This window comes from Xylocopa sonorina, chromosome 2 (assembly GCF_050948175.1).
Source record: "Xylocopa sonorina isolate GNS202 chromosome 2, iyXylSono1_principal, whole genome shotgun sequence".
Taxonomy (NCBI): domain Eukaryota; kingdom Metazoa; phylum Arthropoda; class Insecta; order Hymenoptera; family Apidae; genus Xylocopa; species Xylocopa sonorina.
Window position 1 is genome coordinate 11,649,934 of NC_135194.1, and position 25,271 is coordinate 11,675,204.

The 25,271-nt window shown below is 46.8% G+C and overlaps 1 protein-coding gene across 1 annotated transcript in view; it reads left to right on the forward strand.

The window, feature by feature from the left end:
- Nucleotides 1-25,271, forward strand: part of LOC143433281 (uncharacterized) — a 52,550-nt gene that overhangs the window by 19,084 nt on the left and 8,195 nt on the right. Inside the window, exon 2 of the mRNA XM_076910568.1 lies at nucleotides 24,213-24,266. Within this exon, the coding sequence (XP_076766683.1) occupies nucleotides 24,213-24,266 (54 nt within the window). The remainder of the gene's footprint in view (nucleotides 1-24,212; nucleotides 24,267-25,271) is intronic.

Here is a 25,271-nt window from a genome sequence, read left to right on the forward strand (position 1 = left end):
TTCCCAAGCGAGTGTCGACGATTTCGCAAAGTTCGACGAGATGGAGGTGGTGGAGGCGGCGGCGAAGGCGGCAGGGGAGGGACGCAGATAGGATCTAGGTTGGGTTGCATAAGGATGAAAGTAGCGAGCGACTGAGTAAATAATAACGGTTACGTGGCTCGTTCGGACGGCTCCTCTTCGTAAAACAACCGTAACGAGTGCCCGCAGCGTGGCGTCCCGGTGCGTACCGTGGGACCCACCGCGAAACCTGGCCCATTGATCGTCACGGAGCACGCGGAGGGCAATTATCGTCGCCACTGTGCAACGATTATTCCCGCACGCCGGCCGTGAATCGGCCACGCGTTCGAAACCGTCGGCTACGCTCCTTTCTTTTCGAGTTTTCCTCGGTTCTCCTCGGCCACACGTGTGAGCGAGGTTCGATTAATAATTGGCGAGTTCTAACAAAGATTTTTGGGGAATTTGTAAGTTGTACTAAGACTTCTGATGGAGTGGAACATTGGTTCCTTTGAATTACTTTGATTGCAATAAGCGAGCAAAAGATCGCGAGCGTTATGTAGCGCAATGTTCGCACGAAGATAATAGTCAATGCGCATTGTGTACTGTAACAGTTTAGTTGGTTGGTAAATGTGATGTTTAGACGTAGGATTTGGCGCGTGTATGTAAGGCTTTCGTAATCAGAGGGTTAATATACTTTTGGCAGTGGTGAAAGTGTTGGATGTACAAGGTGGTGCGTACTATTTCCTTGAGAAAAATCGCGAATAATGGTAACGTTTTCCTTTGTTCAGTCGGGATTCGGTTATGCAAGCAACGATGTGTTCCTTTGTTTTTTCTTTCTCCAGTTTCTTCAGCAGTTCTGTGCACGATCTGTTTAAAAAAGGAATCAGATGTGGAACTGAGATACACGAGTGGGTCTTGTTCGATCGAACGAGTCGAGCTTCCTTTGAATTTCATCCATATTATCGCGGTTACTCACGGAAATGCTCAATGCCACTATTTTCATCCTGAATTCTGCCCAACCTCGATTTAATCAAGCAGACAGTATTAATCAGACGAATCTTTTAAGGTTACAAAAAATATTGCAAAATAACCATCCGATTCCCATAATTAATGTCTGCGTATAAAATGGCTAAAAATGTACACCATTGTATTTACTTCAACACTGGTACTAATTAATTAGTCTTAAGCGTACTAAAAACTTCCTAGCATTCAACGGCATTAAATCGAAAGTGAAACCGTAGCATCCAAATAGAAAATTACTGAAATTAGATCACAGCATTTGGTCAGAGATACTCATTGCACCAAATGGCGCAGGCGATGAAATAAAGAAATAAAAAAGAATTCGAAAGTAACGATTCCTTGTTTCGAAGGAATAGAAAATCGACGCGGGAGGCACCAGGTTCAAGGATCAAGCGTGAACAGCGGTCGGTTGTTAAGTGTAATTTGTTAGCGTTCGGCGTAACGCTGCTACTTCCGGAAAGTGGCTCTTCCAGAGTGATCAGCAATCATCGTTCGCAGTCGCGCGAAGAACTTCCGGAAAGAACAGCTCGTCACGCGCTATCCTTCACCCTTCAGACAGAAAGTGATCTTTCACCCCCTCCGTGAAACGATGAGCAATCTTATATTAAATTCATGCGACACGAATGTAAAATTAATATTAATATTTAAAATTAATATTTTAAGTAAGAATTTTTGCATTTCAAATTACAACGAGCGTCGTCGTAATTAAGCTACCCACCGGATGAAAGATCGCAGGATACATTAATATTTCAACTGCTTACGACAGAGTCTCTATCTTTTTCCTGTTAGTTCCTCCGCCGAGGATTAATCGCGACCGAACGAGTTGAATAGTCGAGCGCGAATTTCCGTCAGCGTGCGAGGACGTCTCGATAAGAACGATCGCGTGGCGCGAAACGCGATGAACTCGATAAGATCCGCGAGGCTCTCCTTCGCTGGGCGTGCTCCTCGAACCGTGTAAACACGGCTTTACACGCGAACGAGAACGCACGCACGGGCATCGAGCCCTCGATGCAACGCTCGCGATGCAACCGGCTGTTTTAGTTTCACTGCCGTTTCCTTTTATTTTCCGCTCGAGTCTTCCGAAACATTCCGCTCCGTTCGTAACTTCAAACTATTTTCAGTCGTTCGAATCGCGCGATAGGATCGCCAGTGCGCTCGTTTCCACAGCGCGTCCGCTTCTCTTCCTTTTTCTAATTTTTATGCAACCTTCGTTCCATTCTATTTTCCACGCGATCCACCGTACTTCGCACGGTCGAATTTTTCGAACGCTCGCAACGCGAAATTTCAACCGCGCGAATAATTCGAGGTTACTCGAAGATTAATTAATAAAATTCACGATCGCGCGTTGTTTTGTAGAAATTTAATGATACGCGTCGCGTTTAATTGGAAATGCTTTCGAGGGCGGCTTACGAAACTAGATTACGTAGTAATAAGAACCCGCGTTGGCTTGTTAGAAAATTCTGGTGTTAAGTTTCATTCCGTAATTACACATTTCCCAACGCCTATTAAGCTATCATCGCTCGATCGTCACGTTTCAAAATCAGCACAAGTCGAGTGTTCCACTATGCACCAATAATCGTGAGCTTGCACTCGTTACCGTGCACTTCCATCGCTGTAATCCCATTACAAACACGCGCAACACTCGCATATAAAACAGTACTTACGAATAATAACAGTCTTCCAGTCCTTATATCGCTTCAGGTGAGTACAGCTTCGTTTCATTGATTTTAATCGTTCGACGTCTGATTGGTGAGCACCGACTCGTAACAATGATCCACGCTGCGAAATCATCATCGACTCTCCATTATCACCAGCTTGAATTTACCCAATCTCCATCGATTCTCCATTCAACCTGCTGCTCGAAAGTCCGCGCGCGTAACTCGCCGCCATTTTGCGCGCGACCGTGAAAAATCGCTCGTTCTACCATGAAAGCGTACGCGTACCCAGTTCTAGCGTAGCTACGAGTCAGGAAAATGTGAAATTTGATGGACGGATAGGGGGAATTACAATACGCGTTTCTGGAATGTTAAACAACCTTTGGTAATGGAAATTGAAATCGTGATCGCAATGAATTTTACCTAATTCCGTGCTAGGTTACTGTACCGTGCTACTTGTTGGCGCATCGTACCTATTTCTTATCGTGTCACAATAGATCGCTACGCAGACGAGAGAAATTTTAACGATCATCTCGTCGACGAGTCTGTGATGGTAAATTACGGAATGAAAATGAGAAATTAGCAGAAATGCGTTTCGAGGGGACACTAATATTTCCACGAAGCAGCGGCGGCTCGTTTCGCAAATGAGCGAAGCAACAACCGGTCCGATCGATCGGTTAAGCAACCGGATAGAGAAAAAAGGGGAGTCGACGTTTCTGCGGAGTGAAACGGAGAGGTGAAAAAGCTGCATAATTCCTAGACATTCCAGCCAAGGCTCCGCTCCGGCCCGAGGCAAGAATTCGATTGAACGTCGCGCGGTTGGCGAAAGTGTTTTATAACCCCTGTACCAGCCGCGATACGACTATCGGACCCCGTCGACCCGAGATAATTCAATCGTGGAACGAACGGCATCCCGATCACAACCTGAACAACGTCTCCGCTCGAAGAACCAACGGCGATGTAATCGATTCGAGAGGCGAAGCTCGGAAACGCGAGCCCACGTTGTGAAACGCGAAATGTTCTGTAAAAGAACAGCACTCGATCCTGCGAGCTGTCGCCTATTGTGACGTAGAAACGGTTCGTGGATGACGTTTCGTGGAAGTTGTTACGCGACGTTCTACGCAGAGTTGTCACCGGTCTGATTAATCGAAAGTTATTTCGAAATCGACCTCGAATCGGGTTAATATTTTTCAGCGATACATGACGTACAGCTGGTGCAATTTCGCAACGGAGAAAGCGGACGCATCGCGCGAAAGAATAAGTTTGAACAAGTCGTTAAATACCTTTTCTTTCGCCGGCTTTGATTCGCTGAAACGACGAGGAGCGGCGGGAAAGCGCGGGAATTGCGTAAATTCGCGGGTCTACGCAGTTTCCCAGCCACTTTCTACGCAATCCTTTCGCATCGTTAAGGGTTCACGCGGGGGAGCGCGTGTGTAGCAACGCGCAGCGCGATACGAGCGGAAAGATCGCTTTTGGCGCTCGTGTTTGATATTTCATTTACTCGAGATACCCCTCGTCGCTGCCACGGATGTTAAGGGAACCTCTGCCACGCAGTTCTGTCTCACGGCGTGTAATAGCGTTACTAATCGTAAATTAGCCCAGCGCGTTAAACGTTACCGCGCTTTCGTCTCGCTGTATTAATCGCTTACTCAATATCTGAACCTCTGCCAAGTGTTGCTTCTTATACGGGAAGAATTTCATGCGATTCGCGGTGCTGTCTCGCGTTCTGATGTTTTGGAGCTGGAATACCTGTAGATAATTGGAAACAGATGTAGCAATCTAGTCGTTCTACGCTGAGACCAGTGTCTGAGAGATTTCGTTCAAATGAAACATATTCCATAGTGTCAAAAAAAGTTCTGCCATTTTCCAATGACTTTAATTAATCGCTATGATGCTTCTCTACACTCACTGCTATTCAAAGGTAATTAATTACAGTGTCCAAAAGGTCCAGTACTTCGTAATGCATCATTGTTACCAATCGCAGACATTATCGATCAAAGAAATTGAACGCAATCAGTTCGATCGACTCGACGAGAACAATTTGGTGCCTGTTCGTTTAACTTAGCACGAGCTGAGCTTACGATCGATCTCTACAAGAAGTTGACCCCGCGAGCACCCATTACTCCGCGTCGTACAACGATTATTCCGCGTCATTAAAGTTCCACGCGGTACCAAACCGTGGAGGAAGCCGCTGGACGAGGACTCCAGGCATGCCGTTACATCACGTTTCACCGTTTCTACGTTCAGATGCCTGACCACCTGCAGTCGAGCCAGATCCGAGAGGACACTTGCCCTGGGGCTGATAATTGCCGGAAAATTCTGATTAGTTTATGCCTCGATGTCTCACTTTTCGTTTCTTACCTTTGAGATTCTTGGATAACTTCCGTTAGACTCCCACGTGAGTAAAGAGTGGCTGGTTTTTGATTCGAGATCATCGATGAGGCGTTGCACTTCGAATGGCTATTTTTATGATTCAGCTATGCAGTTAGTTCGTTTTATGAGTTGCAGAAGGGTTGATTGCGATTGATAAAAAGTAACGAAACGTCCTGCGAAATTTCCAGACACAGTTTTCATCGACAACTCTAGAAACCTAATCGCCATTGCGATATGCGTGCGCAAGGCGCGACGTACGCCTTCGTCGAATTCTGATTAACGATTTAACGATTGCGCGGGCCTGGTCGCAGAAGATTCGCCTGACGACAGTGACGAAACGAGAGAGATTCGTCCCGTCACGTCGTCGTAGCGAGGTGGTCCTTACGAAATCGTTGCTTGGCCTCCTCGCGACGGATACGCAGGAATACGAATGGGAATCGGGAGCAGAGACGGAGCGTCGTCCGCGAGGCAACGATCGCCGGGACCGTTTTAATTAACCACTTTCCCGTTTCGTCGCAATCTCGCTTTTCCACGCGCACCGAGCAATTACGTGCGAGCGCGGTGTGCATCGCGATTTATCGCGACGCAACCTCGCGCTTTCACGTTTCGAAAAGTGCTCCAAGTATCTCAGCTGGATATTCGAGTTATCGAGGGGCGACTGGCCGATATCGACGGTCCAAACGGATAATGGCGATGGAAGAATCGCTGATATCCGGTGGACCACGCGTTCCCTGTTCGTGAATGGCTAAAAATAATCGACGACGACCGCGAATGCGATCCACGGAGGCGATTACGGTAAATTATTCGAGCCAGTCGGATTCTACGTCGACGGGTTTACGTGTTCCCGCTGGCATGCGTTTCGAAAGTGCAAGTGCACGCGCCTCGAGGATGCGTCTCACGTTGTTACGCCCCTGCCACTGACATTTCCGACGCGGTACACGCGAAACAGCGTATACGACGTTTTCTGACTGGCTGACAAATCTGCGTGCCGTGTACACGAGTCACGTGCTACCATGAGAGTCCTTGCGTGCGTCTGACGCTTGTTTTGATATCGCCTTTAGCCCGTGGTAAAAAATTCGATTCAATTCCGTGGGCCGTCTGTTTTCCTGGAAGGAATTACGCTCGTCCGTCGCTAATAATAGTGGCACGTAAACGCGCACGTTAAAACCGCTTATTTGGTTATTAAACTTAACGATGCGCATTAAAAAAGTAATTACTCCCGAGTACTTTACGTAACGATACGCGGTTCTTTCGACGCTAAATGAGAATGTAATTATTTTAAAAGCGGTGGATCGTTACAGGCAAACGAAACGACGGTCATCAATTGATATCGAGGTAACACGTTCCAAGTATTGACTCGTTAATTATTCGAATTGGATCAATTACGAGTCGAGACGATATTCGAGAGACTTGGCGCTAATAACTAGCGATATCTACGGCAATTTTCTCTCGTAACGCGTGACATCGCGCCATCGAGAAAGCTGGAACGTCGAGGCGCGAAAGACAAGGGGTGCGTCGTCGGTTACGCTACACTTCTCTTCTCCTCGAGGATCGTCGGGCATTCTGAATTCAGCGTTTGATTGCGAGGCATTGATATTTCACTTGGCATCCGACCGTTCTCCCTTGCATGGGTAAACGGCGAATTCTCGCGCAGCCATTCGTCACGAATGCCAACTCGTGTTGTTGCGAACTTGATTTCGTGGGCGAGGCAGTCGCGACAGACCACGGGATACCACGATCCTACGGTTGGTATTCGTGGAACTCGAACGATTCGGATGCCGACGAAAGGAAAATGATTTCCTTCGAGTTTCGTGCGCGGAGTTTAAACGAAGTCCCTCGAAAGAATTGAAAAGTTATTGAGATACAGCGATTAAAATGAACTTCTGGATTTTTTGATAGATTTCAAGGACTCTGCGAAGAGTTCGAAGACTCTCGCGTTAAAATTCGTCGTTTTTCCTTCACGTAATACATCGACGTAACGCGAGCAAAACGACGAAAATGATTGGAGGATCGCGCGACGACCTCACCCACTTAATTCGCTCTTCGCAACTATTGTATAACCGAACGGAACGCCGCACTACTCACACACTCGAAACATCTACTTTCCTTCGTACCACCACAGCTAACGAACGTGGAAAGAAAGTTTGCTGCATAGGAAATAGGTAGGAAAAAGTATGAATTAAGTACGAGTTCCTCCGGTTTCATATGTCTGACTATAACCGGCTGAACTCAGTCGCTGCTTAGCCGCGGCGCAATCGTCAAATAGATCGTTCACTTACGTTCACAATTTTTGCTAGACTATTTGCATTGTCTCATACTAAACTACCAATGTCTGCTATCTATTAATACTATTTGTTATGCATATATAATTTTGCAAACCGTCATTTCCATATTTCTAAATTATTTCTAAAGGTGGTGACAAAATCCATATAAAAAAAAATTAAAAGTATCTCGATTAAGATTAACTGTCTGGAATATCGTACTTATATCGTTGATACTCATCAATCGAAGAAGACTCATCTGGAGTACTCTCAATTTTCCAGAAGCCCCAGCATCGATTTCACCGTCCCCGTTTTTCGTACGCTCGTCCCACAGCGATCCACATCGACTTTCATCCGTCTTTCTCTCCGCGGCAGAAGGAGACATTGCCCTCGACAATTATCGCGCACTTGCGTGCACCGCCTGCGATACATTGCCGCGTAGGTGAAACCGATAGTCGGTTGCGCAACTAGCCTCGCGCGGCGCGGTCGACCGCGTGTCCTTTTCACCAAGGATCCTCGCGCGGGGCTCGCCGCTTCCTGGAGAACGGCCGCGTCGATCCGGACGAGAAAGCGTCTCTCGTGAAAGCGGTCGTATTTTGACTGATCGCGAAGACGAGACCTCGCGTGTCTGTCCGCAGATGGAAATTCCATCGCGAGCAGGTGGACGCTTGGAAAATCAGAAAGTGTGGAGAGTAACGGAGCGCTCGTGAAGGAAATGTCACACGCATACGTTCCTTTAACCATGTTATTGTTCAAGTGGATGGTTCTGATTAGATGTTTGCGGGTAGAAATGCTGGGTCGAAGCGTGATAATTGCAGCTATCGTTTTCTATAAAGTAACGAGGTTACCATTGATCGCAGCTTTTCATTAAAGAGTGTGACGTTTCGCCTTCGATCTCAATAGCACTCGATACATCGCAGGGACCAGCGTCGTGACTTGTTCCGTAAGTGCGGTCACGCGAATCACTCGGTTTAATTGAACAACGCCGCGAGAAAGAGGGATTTTGCACCCGCAGTGGGTCGCGATTCAATGGCGAAGAAACGAGGCCTGATCTAGCGCCACGATCTTGAGCGTAGGTATCCGTTCACCTATTTCTACGCGCGGCGACTGAATTACGCGCGCGCAACGATTAAATTCGTACCGATGGGAAAGTAGCGGCGACCTTTGACCCGTCTGCGATGGGAGAAACTACCGCGTGCATCCGTGCTCTAACCGCGATCGATCGTCGGCATTCTCTTAACAGGGAATCCAGCCAATAAGGAAACGTGTATAGGTCGTCGACGATTGAAATTTACGATACTTCGACCTTAAAGTGGGACAGTCACGGGTTCGGTAGTTAGATGTAGGATCTGATCGTGGATCGAAGTTTCGAATATCTGCAGTGACTACGGCGTTCGATTTGAATCGAGCATCCGGAAGCGAAGATGCTCCAAAGTGGCATCGTACATTTCTTTACACTCGAACCGTTTTCTCTTCACGGTAAAAACATTATCGCCGTGCTTCTAATACTTTATCAACGCTGTATCTCGAGCAACTCTCGCAACTCTACTCACTGAAAAAAACTCTCATCTGGATCGCATTAAAATCAGTTTGCGTCGCAAGAAAGATCCCAACGGATCCGATCGACTAATTTCACTCGATCTCCCAAAGCTCCCGATCTCCTAAATTCAGTTTCTATTTCTTGCGCGTGTATAATCGAACGCTGAAGAAACGTGAAAGTACGGACTCCTAATCGAGATAAAGGAAGATGACCTAAAATCGCGCAGGTCTTCTACATTTGAAGAGCCACATCTGAAGACGACTAGAGGAGCACGCGGAGCGTAAACACGAAACCGTTTATGGGGAATGGCGGTGCGCGCGGAGTGGAGGATCGGAACCGGGTGGATCGCGAGGAAATCGAAGGCTCTCCGACTCCCTCGGCCTCGGTAACGTGATCACCAGTGCGTCATTACGGGATCCAGCCGCTAGGAGCCAAGGAACTTCTATGGGCTTGGTCCATAAACGACCTACTAGCACAAATACCAAGCCTTTCTACGTTCTGGCCATACCCTCGAACACACGGGAGCCGCGTAAACCCGCCGTTTCAATGGCACTGCCTCTCGCCGATCACGAAGTCGTCGTCAGCTTCATACTCGCGGGTTAATTACCGAGATCACCTGATTTTTCAGCACATGTGGTAAAATTAAAAGGACTTCTGAGGTGGTAACGCGGAATGCAAATTACCTGGTAAATGTGCCAGAGTTGAAATTAATTAACCCGTGATTGAATGATTCATAGTGAGTCATATCGGGTCGTAGGAGTTTCCGCGCGGAAAATATCGCGGTATCGTTCGCTAAAGAGAAGGCAAGAGTTCCCTCTTGGGAACGAGAGTCGCAGACGTCCATTCCTTTCCCATAGTTCACTTTACGGTTGTGAAAAAAGGGTGTACCCACGGTGATTCATTTTTCTCGAACTATAAATTATCCGCGAGATAATTGGCCGGAAAAACTTTCCATCCAACTATGAGAGGAGAATGCAGTCACTCGAATCTATAGTAGTAAATTTATTAATAGATTTATGTGCTGAAAAGGCGGGTTTTTAGGTTGGCGTTGGAAAAGTAGAACGATTAATGAAATATGTCCACCGTAAACGTCTTCGATGGCTGTCGTTACGTCAGTTTCATACTACGTACCCACATTCCTCCCTCCATACGGATTACCTTTCTCCATTCCAGCATCCTCCAGCTAGGCGACGTATGAAATCTTTTCCTTCAGGGACATTTACGTACTTAAGTGAGTCGGTCCTAGCCAGCCATGAATGTCACTACGATCAATCTTTCCCTGGCTGGCGCGCAAACGACTTATCCGCTGGTTTTTGCCACGCATCGAAATACTATGCCGCATTCCAACCCCGTTCTGCATACTGGCACGATTCCTTTCTTTCAGCCTCTTTTTCTATTTTCTATTTCCCCGTGCGCAACCACGCGTACACTTGAGATTCCTCTCCGACTATCGTGATTAATTAAATATACTTCATTCCGTGTCTTTTTGCATCGCGAGGGAGGAACGAATGATTTTTACATCGCGAAAGAGATTCAATGGAGACACGATCAGATTAACACGAAGTAGAAAGCAATTTATGCGACGACTGCTCGCAATGTTACAGTGTAGTTTTCTTTGAAAAAATTAGTCACGTCTCAGGCGTCTCGCAAGTATCGAACAGCGGTCTCAACAATTTCGAGACGGTAATTTTCCTTTCGATCGCACGAGCAGCGCGGCTCGCCACGGAGAAAGCTGTCGCGAAAATCAGAACGCGATCTTTAGAAGACAGCGATCCATAATTATGACTCTCAGACAACGTTCCGATGCATCGACGATCGCTTAAAATATCAACGGCGAACAATGCTCGGACGCGAGTGCTCGCCCAACCTAGCTCGACGATTTCAATTCCCTTTAGTCGGCCGCGAACGTTCACCAGCCTCGTTAGACGGGAACCACTCGTCTTCCCGCGAGGAAGCATTCGAAAACAACCAATTACCCCACCGGCAGCTATTGAATTCCAGCTACCTACGCTTTCTAGCGTCCTTTCTGGGACGCGGTGCAACACGCGTGGACTGCCAGGATGCCGTAAATCAGAACGAGCCAGGGTCCACTCAGAGGAAGCCACGGATAACTCTCTACCAGGAGGGGTAGATCTAAATCGCGTTTAAGAGCGCGGACAGCGCGAGATAAGAACGGTCGGTGGCGGTCGTTCGAAAGTAAGACCGAACGAAAGAGAACACGCACCGCGGACACGTAATAAATTCGATGCAAATTGCGCGCCGCGCAGCGCACACAAAAGGGGCTCGATTAGCATGCGAGTGGGCAGGCTGCGGGGCGATTTGCATCGGCCAATTACGAGGAAGCGTGGCCCGCGGTGAGGCCCAGTCAGTGTGCCGGCCCGTTATGGGCCCGGGGCGATCGGGTTTTCGGTGGGACACGCGGCCCACATCGAGCCTCGTGGGATCGCGTGGACGAGCTGGACCGACCAGCAAAGTTGGTCACGACTCGACCGTGTGCGCCGCGGCCTTTGCTCGCCTGAAGGATCGTACGTCATTGTAATTCGAGGAATAATCAACCCTTTGTGGGCTATGTAGGTCGTCGATGGTACACGCGAGATTTCGTTCTGAAATTCTCCTCGAAATGAATGGCAGACGGAGGCTGTATATCGCGCGGTTGATTTTAAGGTACGTTGGATAAATTCGTTCTGATATCGAGTGGCTGACTACGACCGTCTGAAGTTACTCGTGGCTTTATTCGCAGGCGCACTTTACGTACGTATCGTTATTAATGCTCGAAACGTTTAATAGCTGATGCTGTTTTTTTCAATTTCACTCGGCCACTCGATTTTACGAAACTAATATGCAAATAGATCGTTAATTGATCCGACCAGCAGCTCGTATCGCGGTACGACTATGCAGGTTTAAAAGCAAAAAGTCGTAGCTGTATATTTTTGTGAATATATTAAGGTATAATTAATTCGACACCTGCGTTTTCCCATTCAAAGTGGGAATGGTACAAAGATACTTTCTGTCCGCCAGCAGAATGTTGCCTGTCCCCCTCTATTAATGAAGATAACCGGCTGCATAAATATTCACGGCCTATATTATGCATCGCAGACACGAGAACGTTAACTTTCCCCATAGGAAGAAAAGCATCCGCATTACAAACATCCATACAAGAATTGTTTCAGAAGCGTTTATCGCTACGGCGAGAGGCGCCCTTGCTCGCTTGGGACAGGAATTTTGTTATTATCAATCATTCGCATATATATTGCAACGATTTCAGATATGTATTAATCATGTAGCTCCTTTAATTGCAACAAGTGCGAAGGTAACTCGATTGCAAGCAATCGTACGTGTCTTCCAGATAAAACGTTCGCATTGTCGAACGACACAAATGTGAAAGTGTTTTCCTCTCACTGCGCCAAGTGGGACCCGTGTACTTTCATCGAACATGCAACAAACCCCGCCTATACATGTAGATACGGCTATATTTGAATTAGTAATGGCAACCTACTTCGAGCAGGAAGCCAAACGGAAGACATCGTATGCGCCAGCTGCCAAAATCGTTCTCTAAAGGGTTGCATGTTTCATGCAACAAAATGTACATAATCTTCACAAAAAATATCCCATTTTTTTTTATATCATAAAATTTCTATCAAAACTTGTCCTTTACAACGATCGAACTTTTCGAGTGACCTTTCTACGGTGAGATTCGCATGGGATTTCCATACAAAGTTGCAGAATCAATTTCTCGTCGGTGCCTCCAGCGCAGAATTAATAACAGCCCGCGCGATTAATAGCGCTTCGTAGCACAGGAGTCCCTGTCAATTACTCGGAACGAGTCGAGCGTGTTGCACAGGATACACTTGCAAAAGTGGCCGATCAATAACGAGAGGCACCGGCTATTAAGCAGCGTCGAGGTTACACATCCGAACTGTGGCAACAATTAATGGCCCCGCGTGACCCAAATATCGGGCTGTACTCACTTTCTAATTCCACGCGAGGATGGAGAGGAGCCAGGATGAATGACCACCGATTATTAGCGCCTCGTCCGGGTGCGATCGATCTTTCGACGGAGATCGAATCGAGCTGCCGGCCATTGTCTCGCGAGAATAGGGACGCTGAGGATCGCGAGGCCTATGGAAATCGCGATGGACCATTCAATAATACGTATTCTTCAGTTTAATTAAGTCACTCAACTTCAAGTCGCGTCAATTTTTTATAATCCAACTCAATGTTAATCCATCCATCGATCGAAACGCTCGCGATCTAACGCTCGAATGGACCCAAAATGGAAACTAATTGACCACTGGCAGTCGTCTCCAGAGAATTCGCCTCGAAACGGGGCGAAGAGTTTCACCGTCGCGAACGAAAGGGGATCTTTCGAGGGAACAGTCCTCCTTGGCTTTCCTTCCTCGCGCGTAACAGCCTCATTGTTTCATTGTCCGTCGTCGTACGCGGTGGCTTCCTATTTCGAGGCGGATGCGCGCTCGCCGCCCCGTAACGCTCGCTCCTTCTCAGCCGGGGTCCCTCTCTGAGCCGAATGCGTAACGGCCCGTGAATCGATTTTTCACGTGGCGATGAGCGACGAAAAAGGGAACGCGGGGAAGGATGGAAAGCACCGAGGAGGCGAAAAAGAAACAACGGGAGGACCGCGGACGTAACGGGTGCGTGAGTCGGTGGAGCGAGTCGTTTGGGGAGGGATTTCGACGCGGTCGTTGGGAGATCCAGCCGGAGATGTTCACGGTCTGTTACTTTGTCAGACCAGTTTCAAATGTCTCTCTAGTTGGCCCTCGGGTACATTCGTTCTTGGTATACGTCGTTCAGTATTATATATATCCGCTTCGAAGTCGAACGGATTAATTTTGCTCGATCAATTTTAGTCACCCTTCAAACTACTCTCTTTTACGATGTAATAAGCTGCGCTATTTACCTCGAATATAATTATCGTAGTTAACATTGGTTATTTAAAGATTTATAAACGTGCGCTCGCTGAAAATCGAATGTATGACGTGAAATTGTGGTCCTTTTCCCGTCACAAGCGTCGCACAAGTTGACCAAAATATTTGGCCACATCCGGGACGGTCTGATCCGATCGAGAGACCGCTATCCTCGATCCCACTTTCTTTAAACGGCTCGTTTTCCCCATAATTTATACCGAGGTAGCGGAACTATCGTGCCCACGCAGCGTTGCGCCTGGTGCACCCACCCCTTTCGTGGCTAATGACACGCGAACTCGAATTTCACGGTGGCCGCGTCGCTCGCGAGATTTTAATAAATCGTCCCGCCTGTGCGTGGAATTATTTATCGAAGAATTTTATCGCGATCCAACATGATTCCGCGTTCAGAGGATTCTGATTGCATTTCTTTTCGAACCGAGTGATTCATTTCTTCGAGGATATCTTCGAGGAGACTCATTAGCCGTCGTTGACTGATACCCACTGGTATCGCGATCATTAGCGGAATTTTACGATGAGAAACTTGCGTGGAATTGTGCACGGAATGTTCGATGCTTTCTTTCGGATGCTGGGCGCCACACGAGTTGTGCTGCTTTCGCGAATGCCTCGAGGACTTTCTTCTTTGAATAGGATAATTAGCGGGATTGGTGTAAACAGCTGATCAAATAGCGCTGAAGGAATGCGTTTGCATTCCTGCGAGCGATTTCTTCCGTCTATTTTGCCTGCGTTGACTGCTAAAGGTTTCTCGGTCAGGGAGATTGTTAAATATTCCCTGGAAGTCGTATCCGTGAAATTGCTATCCTTTTACTTCGACCAGTTACCGATGACTCCGAGTTGTAATTTCTATTTCGTTCCACCTGTCAGAAGAAATCTCCTAAAGCAATTATAACAGTATTACTGCGATCATAGTCGAATATTTCTTCAACGACCATCCTCGCGCATTATGAAAACACGCACGCAGTTCAGGTATTTTCGTTCTTCAATTTTTGCGTAACAGATGCGCGCGTATGCAAAAGAGGTTCGCAAGCTCTGCAAATATTCTCGAGAGCTGGACTCAGGCGTAAGAATTACCCAACGACAATAGTACGCGAGGCTGGTGGTTTCGTTCGAACGGAAGAACGTATAGCCGCTCGTTATCGGTGCCCTGGGATAGGATGCACGGAGCTAATGAGATGTATCGAGGACAAATTCCGATCTGCGTACGAAGAACCAGTTTATCTCGAAAGTCTCGCGTAACGAGATCAGGCTGCGCGGTCGATCTATGCCGAACCTTTGGGATCGTTTCCAATTATTTCGACGAGCCGGATCGCGCGGGGGTGCACGTGGAAATCGCTTGATATAACGCTCGAACGCTGAGCCTAACGAGCCTGCAAATCGTATCCATTGATCTCTATTGTAGAGGCAACCACGATTACCTTTAACACTTTGAGCGCGCCAGATACGCTCCACTGTCGATCATTCAGGTCAACCTATCGTTTGTTAAAGAAGAGAGGGACTAGAAACGCGGTTATAATTTTCTAATTTAATCTGAAGCTGAGCTGCTAACAATTATTAGCCAGAAAATATCTTGCTATTATAAAATAATAACTGCCAAAATGCAATTTATTTGTATCTGTTGTCGAGGATGATAAAAGATCGTTTTTTAAAGTGCCTCGTACAAGTTTCGCGTGAATTCAAAGGAGTTGCGAAACTGTCGGTAGCAGCGGAAATCCAGCGAAACAGATCGCAGGCGGTCCGAAATGGAGGATTGCGGAATCGAGCGGAAGCTCGCGAAACGATTCAGCGTGGTCGCTGGCCGCGGAATTCGAATGGAGAACGGAAACGGCGAACGCGGCGCGGCTGTGCCGCGTTGAAACAGCGTTTCACGTGACGCCCCGTCGATTGACAGTTCTCCTCGTGATCTTTTCGAACGCGATCGTTCACTTCGAGACAGTATCCACCTACCAGCGATTGCTGCAACTCGATCGACTCATATACAAACCGAACGCGTGCAAATCGTACGAAGATTGGAGTCCGATCTCGCGATACGGTCAAGCGCTCGGTTTCAACAGTTAAACCATGAAAAGTGGAAGCATTGTTCATCTTAAATATCGATGACTATCAGTGGACGATATCAGAACTTTCCATCGTTGACCGATCCGCTCGTTAACGCCGATTTCCACGCGAAACACGTGGCTCGCTCTTCCAGAACGGTGTTCCCTCCCTGCCTGCGTTTTTCCACGAGCGAGAGGATCGCGATGGACGCGCGTTGAAAACCGCGTGCCGGCTCGACGACCCGCGGCGGTTTTCGAAACAGTCAAGGCCGAGTCGCCTTTCGCCGCGGAAACTCGAAAGGAAGGCGTCTCGTCCGTTGGTAGATCGGATCCTGACGCAGGTGGATCGAGAACCCAACGCTGCGAATCGGGTCAGCGATTCGCGTCACATCGTCCTGCAAATGATCGTTTCTGGTTCCTGATTTTCGTGTACTGACTGCACGATCGATTGAATTTCTGATTAAATTTATTCGTGAACGTGGAAGACGAATTAAATATACCTTGGAGGCGATGTTCATCATTTAGTTGCGACCCAATAACGAGTCGACTGCGTTCGGGTCCTCTTCACTATTGGTGGTGGGTTGTGACGCAATAGCTGGTTAGAAAGATGCAAGAAATGGTTGTTGCGTGATCGAGGGTATATTTCTCTGTCTATCCGTTTGCTTGGCTCTCTGACACGCTGTCGGTCACGTGCGTCCGACAACTCACGTGGCAGTGGTCATGTTTCACGCGAGACTACTTTTCGCTGCTGGTTCTCAGACGCTATCTCTGCCTCTCTCTCTCTTCGACTGTTATCAATACAATCCGCTGTTGTTTTAAACGAGTACAAACTGCGATCGATGCGACCCGCTGGTGTGGAACGTTTTTTCGTCCCCAGTAAAATATATTTCGGACATTTAATTTCTAACGCAAAGAGGTGCGCTCGTCTAGTTAAAACAGTAGAGGAGAATGTATTTGTTACGTAAACAGAGTGGAGTGTCACTAAAAAGGAAAGTGAAAGCGCATGTCGCGGTTGCACAATTGTTCGTGAGAAAAAAATTTGTTAATAACGAGACATGGTTCTTATTACGTTTGTTCGCGATTCTTTGCGAGCTTCTATCGCTCCATGAAATGGAGAACGCGTCTCTGATCGAAGAATCGCGTCGTTGCCCTCCCCCTCGATGTCTCCTGGTCCGTGCTTTCTCTAATTTGCAATAACATCAGGAAGGCGACGCTCATCTTCCACGGAAACTTGCTTAAACTCTATTTTTACGAGGAAACGCGCGATCGATGGAAAAAGGGGACACGTGCACGCGTCCATTCGCGATTCTGCAACTCTCGCGGCGTGATTCGTGTCGCGGGTCTCGACTTTCATCGCTGTTTGTTAATAAAATCACGGTTTGAACCGAGAGAGGCCGAGAGAGGCTCTCTAAGGTCGAAACGCTACTGCGAGCACCCACGACCTCGTATCCGTTTCCATTCGGCTCCAACGACTTTCAGAATTATTTCATTTCGCTCGCGGTAGCAAAGGAAATGTCACTTGACAAACGAGCGACTCGCATTTTTAAACGTGAGCCGTGTACACGTGCCGCGAGAGGATACACGTGCTTCGTTGCTGATGTAGATATATTGATTGCAAATTCGACGAGAACAAGAAAAGGAAATTCTTATTACACTTAAGGTGATTATTAGTTTTTAGTTATCCTATTAGAATTATAGAATGTAAAAGAAATTTTTCACGCACATCCCAGCGACGCGTATCAGCACTAAGTCGAAAATAATGAAGTTGAATTGCCTTTGAACGTGGCAATGAATTATTGCTGATTATTACCATAGTACCGCATTATCGCTGGCGCGGTGCAGTAAAAGTGTTATTACGCTTGAAACCACGAGGAAATTGCACCGTCCACGGGGACGTCAATGCACCGACATTCTTCGTTGCACAGATTACTCGTAAATGGTCGATAAATCTGTCTCGATACTCTTCTACACTTTCCACACAGTTTACCTTTATTCAGAAAAACGTTGCTTAACGCTATTCTGCTACGCTTGATTATGGTAAATCGTGTTTGGATGATATATGAAGAGAATCCACTTTCAGATTGTGTAATTCTCGGATTGATTACCTGGAGAAAATTAAAATGATTTTGCATACCCGTAGGAGAGCCGATAATCGATTAAAACGGAGATTCATCATTTTGCAAGCAAAAAAATTAACTGTCATTCATTTGTAGGAACAGTAAAACCTAAAATTCGTTCACCATCATCCGTCAAGCTCGCGTAGCTCGAAACGCCACGGAAAAATCGTAAGCCTTGATCCACATATACAGAGCCTTTCGAGCGGCTAATTCTATCGACACGCAGCAACGATCCTCGTCCCATTCTATAGTATCGATCTCGTCCGTTTCGCAAGGTGAACACGTGTCCTACCTGAACCCATTGGTCCAGCGAGCGCGATCATGACTTACGATATCGTGATCAATGTCTCGCGGCTTGCAGCCACAGGGAGCGAGGATTGAAACGATACGTTATCGACCTCTGCCGTGTCGGGACAAGGATCTCGAGTGTGGAGCGAACCGGAGTACAGAGCAATACCGTTAAAAGCAGCCCTGGTGTCCGCGATTACCTTTTGCTCTTGCGCTCTGCCCGCTTTTTCTGCCTTTTTCAGACGGGGACGCCGGCCACGGCTCTCCTCGAGCAATTATCGAATGGCCTGGACCTCATTCGGGCCACGAGATCATCGAAACTGCCTCAGACGCGTTCGCTTTATTCGCTGCTACTCGGATATATTACTGGCAATTAATATCGTTAATGTTAACATGTTAAAAATTGTTTTTTTTTTTAATAACAGTTGAATAAAAATGTGATCGTGTGTCACGCGTTGCTCTGATTGTAATTAGTCGCGAATATCGTACGCGAAGTCGAGGTACCAGCTAATTTTGCGTTCGAACAATGGCTCGTGGTGCACGCGGCTAAGTAGTAGTGTCCTGGCAATTGTCAGGCAACGCTGTTCGTACTACTGCGCGCAGTGACGTTTACGAGCGCGTAATTAATGTTCATTCGCGGTTACGGAACGAGACGGAGCGATTTCAGTGGCGAATACGGGATTCAGAGTGTTCAGAATGTTCGAGACGAATCTCGAAGGAATTAACAACCGCGCGACGCGATGACAGCGTTGTTACCGGTTCCCACGATCGAACACTTTCTCCGTCGAACCTGCTTCGTACGCTTGATGCACACTAAATATGCAAAATGAACAGACCTCTCTGGTTCTGCAAATGTCGAGCTCGACTTCGATTCTGTTAAGTGTTACTCGTTTCTCAACTCGCGACGGGAATTTGGGAAATGCTTTCTCGCGTTACGTGTTTCGTTATCATATACAAATAAATAATTTATTAACGCGCTAGTTTCTACGTGGATATAATATACTGCAAATTGTCGCTTGACTAATAGCAACGTTACAAGAGCATTGGAAAATCTCGTTTCAAAATGTCCGAGTTGGCGTTACATAAGAGAACCGGACTGACCTTTTCCACTGACGCTAAAGACTTGAACCTTAACGCTTGAATTATCTTCGCTGCTTGCGAACGCGATTATATCACCGCGCGAACGCAATTACTTTCCATCGTCGAAAAGCTAGAAAAACCATGAAAAATCGCGATTACCCGATGGAACCACCCTCGAAGGACTAAATATGGTCGAGACTGGAGAACACACGCGAAGCATCGGTTGCGAAAACTCATCGCGCCAGTGAGAGTGATCATCGTTCTAGCTCTCACTCGTCAACGAGTCTTTAAAGATGGCTTACATTCCGAAAGCAGTACGCGTAGCTAGTTAGGAACGCTATTATACAGCTGGTTAAGTCGACGCAGCTGTGCCTGTGCTTAATTCGTGCGTTCAACTGGATAACATCTCGTTTCGAAATATCTGGTCGATGTGTATTGGATCGCTCCTTTTCTCATATTGTATTGAAAGCAAATAATTAATACAAAAACGTTTTAATTCTTCACGGTTGTTGCATATCTCTCAATTATGAATAGAAGAAAGTAAACTTTCAAACGGGTACAATTGAGTAATAAAAATTCAAAGTATTAGTCGAATACCGTAACTCTCTAGCAAAGTCAGTCGTTTTGGATTCAAGAAGAAGGCGCCTGTTCGCCAAAAGACCATCCAGTGCCGCCATTAAATCGTTTCCACGTTACGAACGGAAAGTGAGATCTCGCGTTTTCGATTGAATGCCAACTGGGTTTCGTTGGCAGCGAGATCGTTGGAACTTGCGACACGTTCCAGTCAGGGTCACCGTGTCGGCGACTTCGCTGGTGGAAACGATCGCACGCGGTCGTATGCGCGGTCACGTTTCGATGCTACCTGTCCAGAAGATCTGTTTTGTCCCCGCTAGATAAAATTCGTACGAAACGTGGATGAGGCTTAGATCGTGACGTGGAATCAGATGGAAATGGAACAGACGCGAGCGAGGGTACGCGTTCCCATGAAACACTTTCCGATGTTATCTCTGTCGAGCTTAGACGACTCGTCTCTGTTTCTAAATTTTTTACTCACCGCTCCCGATCTTTCTCTGTATTTACGAAACGTTGAAAGCGACAATCACTTGCTGCTCGACACTTCTGACGCGATCTTAGAGCCTGATGCTTGGTTCATAGGGTTTTACTACTTAATTATTCTTTCTTGTGGAATTTCATTCGTGTTCTTTCCTCGCGATTAACTTCTGCGCTACTTATTCTGGTGTCGTTTAAACGTTTCTTCTCAGAAGCTAAATTTTACTTACCATCGCGGTGATTGAATACGGACATCCAAAATGGTCGATCATCCTCTCAATTTGCACGCTCCAGTTTCATCGCTGGTCGTCCTCCACTTTGTTACGCGGAAGAAGCACTGCGAAGCGTTCAGGCGTTCACCTGGAACGCTCGATTCCCTAGTAAGGTGATCCATTTGACGTCCCTTCGCCGTTACTTCGTCGCCGTTTATCGTCCGCACTCGGAGCCCCGAGGAATCCTCGTTGCAACGCGCACGAGCGCGTCTGGGGACGATTACGTTAGCTAGAAAGCGGTGGAAAAAAGGCTAGACGTTGTTCACGGGGTAACAGACGACATGAATGAACGAATTATCTGTTGCGAGAGTCCAGGAATGCTTCGAGGGACTTCCCTCCTCTTGAAGGTGGCTGCAGCGAAGAAAAAGAGCTCAAGGCAACGCCTCTTGTATGCAACTGCAATCGTGTGCTGAAGATGATGGTTGCAGAATGACAGGCGTGATTCCATGGGTTCCTATATCTACACATTCACAATTTACTTCATTAGAACAAATAATATCAAATGATAAAAAAAATATTTATATTATAAAAAAAGATACTGAAATTGGAATAAAGAATACGCAATTGTCAGACTTCTGAATCAAATTTGTCCGATTTTTCCTTACGATCTCTCTAAAAGAAACTACCATAGCCTCTTCGCATAAAAATGCAATTTATTTGATTTAAGTCGTCCAAGGATTCCAGATTTCCTCGTTGAAAGACAGATCGACCGACGGCGTTGTCGATCATTCAGAGACAGTGCGAGTCCCTTGGCATCGAAACGAGCCTGGTTGGCCTCAGGCCAAACCATCGGAGAAAGAAGGGCGACACCAAGTCGACCAGCTGACCCAATGCACCGGGACGACGATGACCTCGAACCACGAGAGTACGTCGATCTCGATCGGTGGACTACCGAGAAGTGACCACTGGTTGGACAACCGGATGTCATCTCGATCCCTGTCAAATTTCGACTGCCTTGGTTCTCGTCGATTTGGCACAAGATAAATCGTTGGAAAATTGTTTCACTATTAAACAGCACACGCGAAAATCTCGTTGCCAACTTTAAAAGAAACGAAAGTCAATTTTATTCGCAAGTGGATCGAGCTACCACGAGTCAGACGATCTACAGAAACGTGGATTTAGATCGTGAATTTTTAATTGATCTTCGAGTGTGGTAAACGATCGTGGAGAAAATAAAATTGGAGATGAAGCAGAGATACGAGTGTTCGATAAGTGATAGCGGGACTTGTTCGGTTTAACGGCGATACAAGGAAGACGGTGATTAATGTAATTAAAGTAGCGCGATTATTCTTTACAAGTGGAGTACTCAGTAAACAGATAAGGATAGTGGGTCATAGCAAATCGCGTTCGCATTTTTTCCGTAAACTCGATCGACCAATTTGCGTTCGAGAAAATGGCCCGTAGTGCCGCTTTCCAGGCGGTCGCGCGATTCAATTTCACAGTTATTACGTTAGTTTCGCGGAGCTCTGGTTAAAGAGGTTCGCAGAAATCGTTAAGGATCAGCGGATCGGCAATTAAAGGAGTCGCTGATCGATCTCGTTCGATGAATACATATCGCCTGCAGCTGGCGTTTCATAATCATCCACCGTAATGCTCCGTAATGCTGGAAGATCGTTTGCAACGCTCTGTTTCCTGTCAATTCGTGGACACTGTAGTGCTTTCATTACGGTACTCCGGAAACAACATCATATTTCTTCAATTAAAAACAATGCGTACCAATTCAAAGGTACTATCCACTAGAATCGAGGAAACTCTCAGCTCAACTGAATTCGCATACTTTTGCTAAATTATCACCACGTTGTAGCGATAATTACGAACTCAGTCTCAGCAAACAGCAGTCGCGATCGACATGGCGGAAGAATGGTGCTCGCGAGCGACGCGACAGTGACTTTAATAGCGCTAAAAGCTAACGGGGAGGCAGTGGAACAGGTGAGGCAGGTACTGGGGCACTCCGGGTCACGGCGGCCGCCATTCAAGACGAACGAAATTCCCCGTAGTCGGGTGAACTCGGCAAATCGAGCATGACGAATGAATGAAACAGCGTAGAAAGAATCCGCTCGATCGGCTGCGTTCCTGCGTCGCTCGTTTTAAATGACACCAACTGGATCAACCAGGTGCGCAGTGTCACGACAGAGAAAAACGAGTCGCGAGCCCTCGATCTTATTTTTCCCTCGACGCATCCGGTCCAGTGACATTCGAAACAATGTCAAGCGGGAAGTCGCTTCGAATACACATACGAGACGCGTCCTTGGCCAAATTAATCCACCTTCATCACCTCAATTGAAACGCAATTCGATCGAAGCTGCTTTCAGTTTCTCAAGATCACCTGCGCCGCGTTCGATGTTCGTTGGTCGCAGAATGGTACCCAAACCCAGCGATTCGCAATGGAGAGACGCGTGCGTGGCCGTTACTGAAGGATATTTCATCAGCGCGCACATGGTACCTACCGTGGTGACGTTCAAGCGACGAGAAGAAAGGAGTCGGTCAGATAACTGTACGTCTCGGCCTCCGGACGACATCTTCAGCATCGTCGGGGCCCTGGGACCTCTGCCTCTCTCGTTCTCATACACCGTGCACCTTACCGCTCCCGCTCTCGACCGTCGTCTGGCGACTTCGCCGCTGCTCGCTGGTTTACTTAGCGGAGACGTGGAATTCGTACCCGCGCTCGGAAATGATCGGAACCACGCTTCGCCCGGGGCCATTTCTGAGAAACACGCTCTCAGTGTCACAGTACGCGAGCGTCGTGTTTGGTACGCCATTAAGCACGTTGACAAATATTGCTATCATCGCGAGAAATACGAAACTGATGATAAAGGCAAGAGGACACTGTACATTATATTATTAAATATTTATTATATTATTTTTAAGGATTATTAAAGTAGATAGCGGTTGTTTTGTGCAAACGAGTTGATGAAAAGGATGCAGATGGAGTTATTTGCGATCGTAGATTTTATTAGATGAGCAGAGAAGTGCGATGGAATTTTTGCTCGTGAATAGAAGAAACTATTTAATTATTTATACGAGCTTCTTTAGTAAATTATTCGCCTCAGGTTATTCTGAAATTGCCCAGCCAACCGCGAGATAATTCTATCGCGATTCCACCGTCGAATAAATCTCGAACCGCACCGCGAGGATCCTAAACTTGTAGGTTTACCATTATGTTCGTTGAATTACGATATGGGCATCGCGCATAATTATCCTTTCCTACGCGTTCAGCCATGCAACGCGAAGAAATCTATATGATGACCAAACGCAGCCTCTCGAGCAAGCATCCTTCGCGAACTTCCCTTCACCACCCACCATTTCCTTTCCCGGAGGTGCCATTACGCGGCCTTGACCAGTGCGTTAAACAGATAAACATTTCGATGAAAGTTTCTCTTGTTTTTCGCAAATTGCACTGTCGTTCGAAACTGTTGCACTCTGATTTGGACATCTGCTCTATTCTTTAGCGTACGCTCGTCGAAACGGTACTCTGTCTGGCTGCGTGTGTGCTAACACGTATGCCAACAGACATGGACTTTGTAATAAACGTTATCGCTTGTTAATTCTTCGAGGAATTAATGGTGACTTAATTTTTAATTTACAGATGAGAGACCATTGACAGAAGTCAGAGCACCTAGGATAGAAAGGGACCTGCAAGGTGAGCGTTGCACCCTCCTCGTGTGCCTGTTTTGCATCCGATTCGTGTTTTCCCAATAGAATTGTGCTCGAGAATGGCTTCACGGTGGGACGAGAGACGAATGCACATCGTCAGCCACGTTCTGTAGCTCCATTATCCGCAACGAGGTCCGTGTTCGAGCACAATCCTATCGGCAACAACGATTCTCTCTCTTTCGCTTCCCTCTCTCTCTTTCTCTCTCTCTATCTTTCGTCTCCGCTGTCTGGCCTTTCTCTTCTCACAGTTAAAACCGATCGTTCTGTCTCTAAAAACCTGCAATGTGCGTGTCGACGCGAGGTGCGGCCGTGTACATAATCAGAAACGACTTCTTTCGTATTATATATATATACATATACATATCTGTGTCTCTCTTTCTGTGTTTGTACCCCTAATTTTTTTTTTTTCTCTTCTTCTGTCGCATCGTGCACGGTTCATTGTACCGCAAGTCGATCACTCTTGCACTTACGATTTCCGTATTCGCTTAAAAAAAAATCTCAGATCGTCCAGTTGAGACAGTCATCGAAAAGTGACAGATTTACAGTACAATGTCCAGTGTCGCGTTCGATTTCGTTTCCGTGGGGCAAATGGTCTCGAAATCCCCTGACGATCGACTCACCGCAAAACCGTAGCCTCGGGGGACTTGATGATCGATCTAACGAAACGAAGAGTCGCGTGCAAAAGAGAACGGAACCTCGAAAAAAGCAAAATGAAAAAAAAAAGGAAATAAAGAAAGAATACGTAACCGCGGCGGGGAGATTTACAAATATAGGAGTACTTTCACTGGTTGAAACGTGAAATGAATTTCACGGTTCGCACGGGGCCTATAGATCGGGGCGCGAATTAGAAACGCCTCCATTGTTGACCGAGTATCATAAACGGATCCTCTGGAACTAGTTCTCAGGTCCCTCGAGCCGTACATATATATTATACAACGTTCTATATACCTATATAACGCATATACATGTATACGTATCGATTTGCAATACC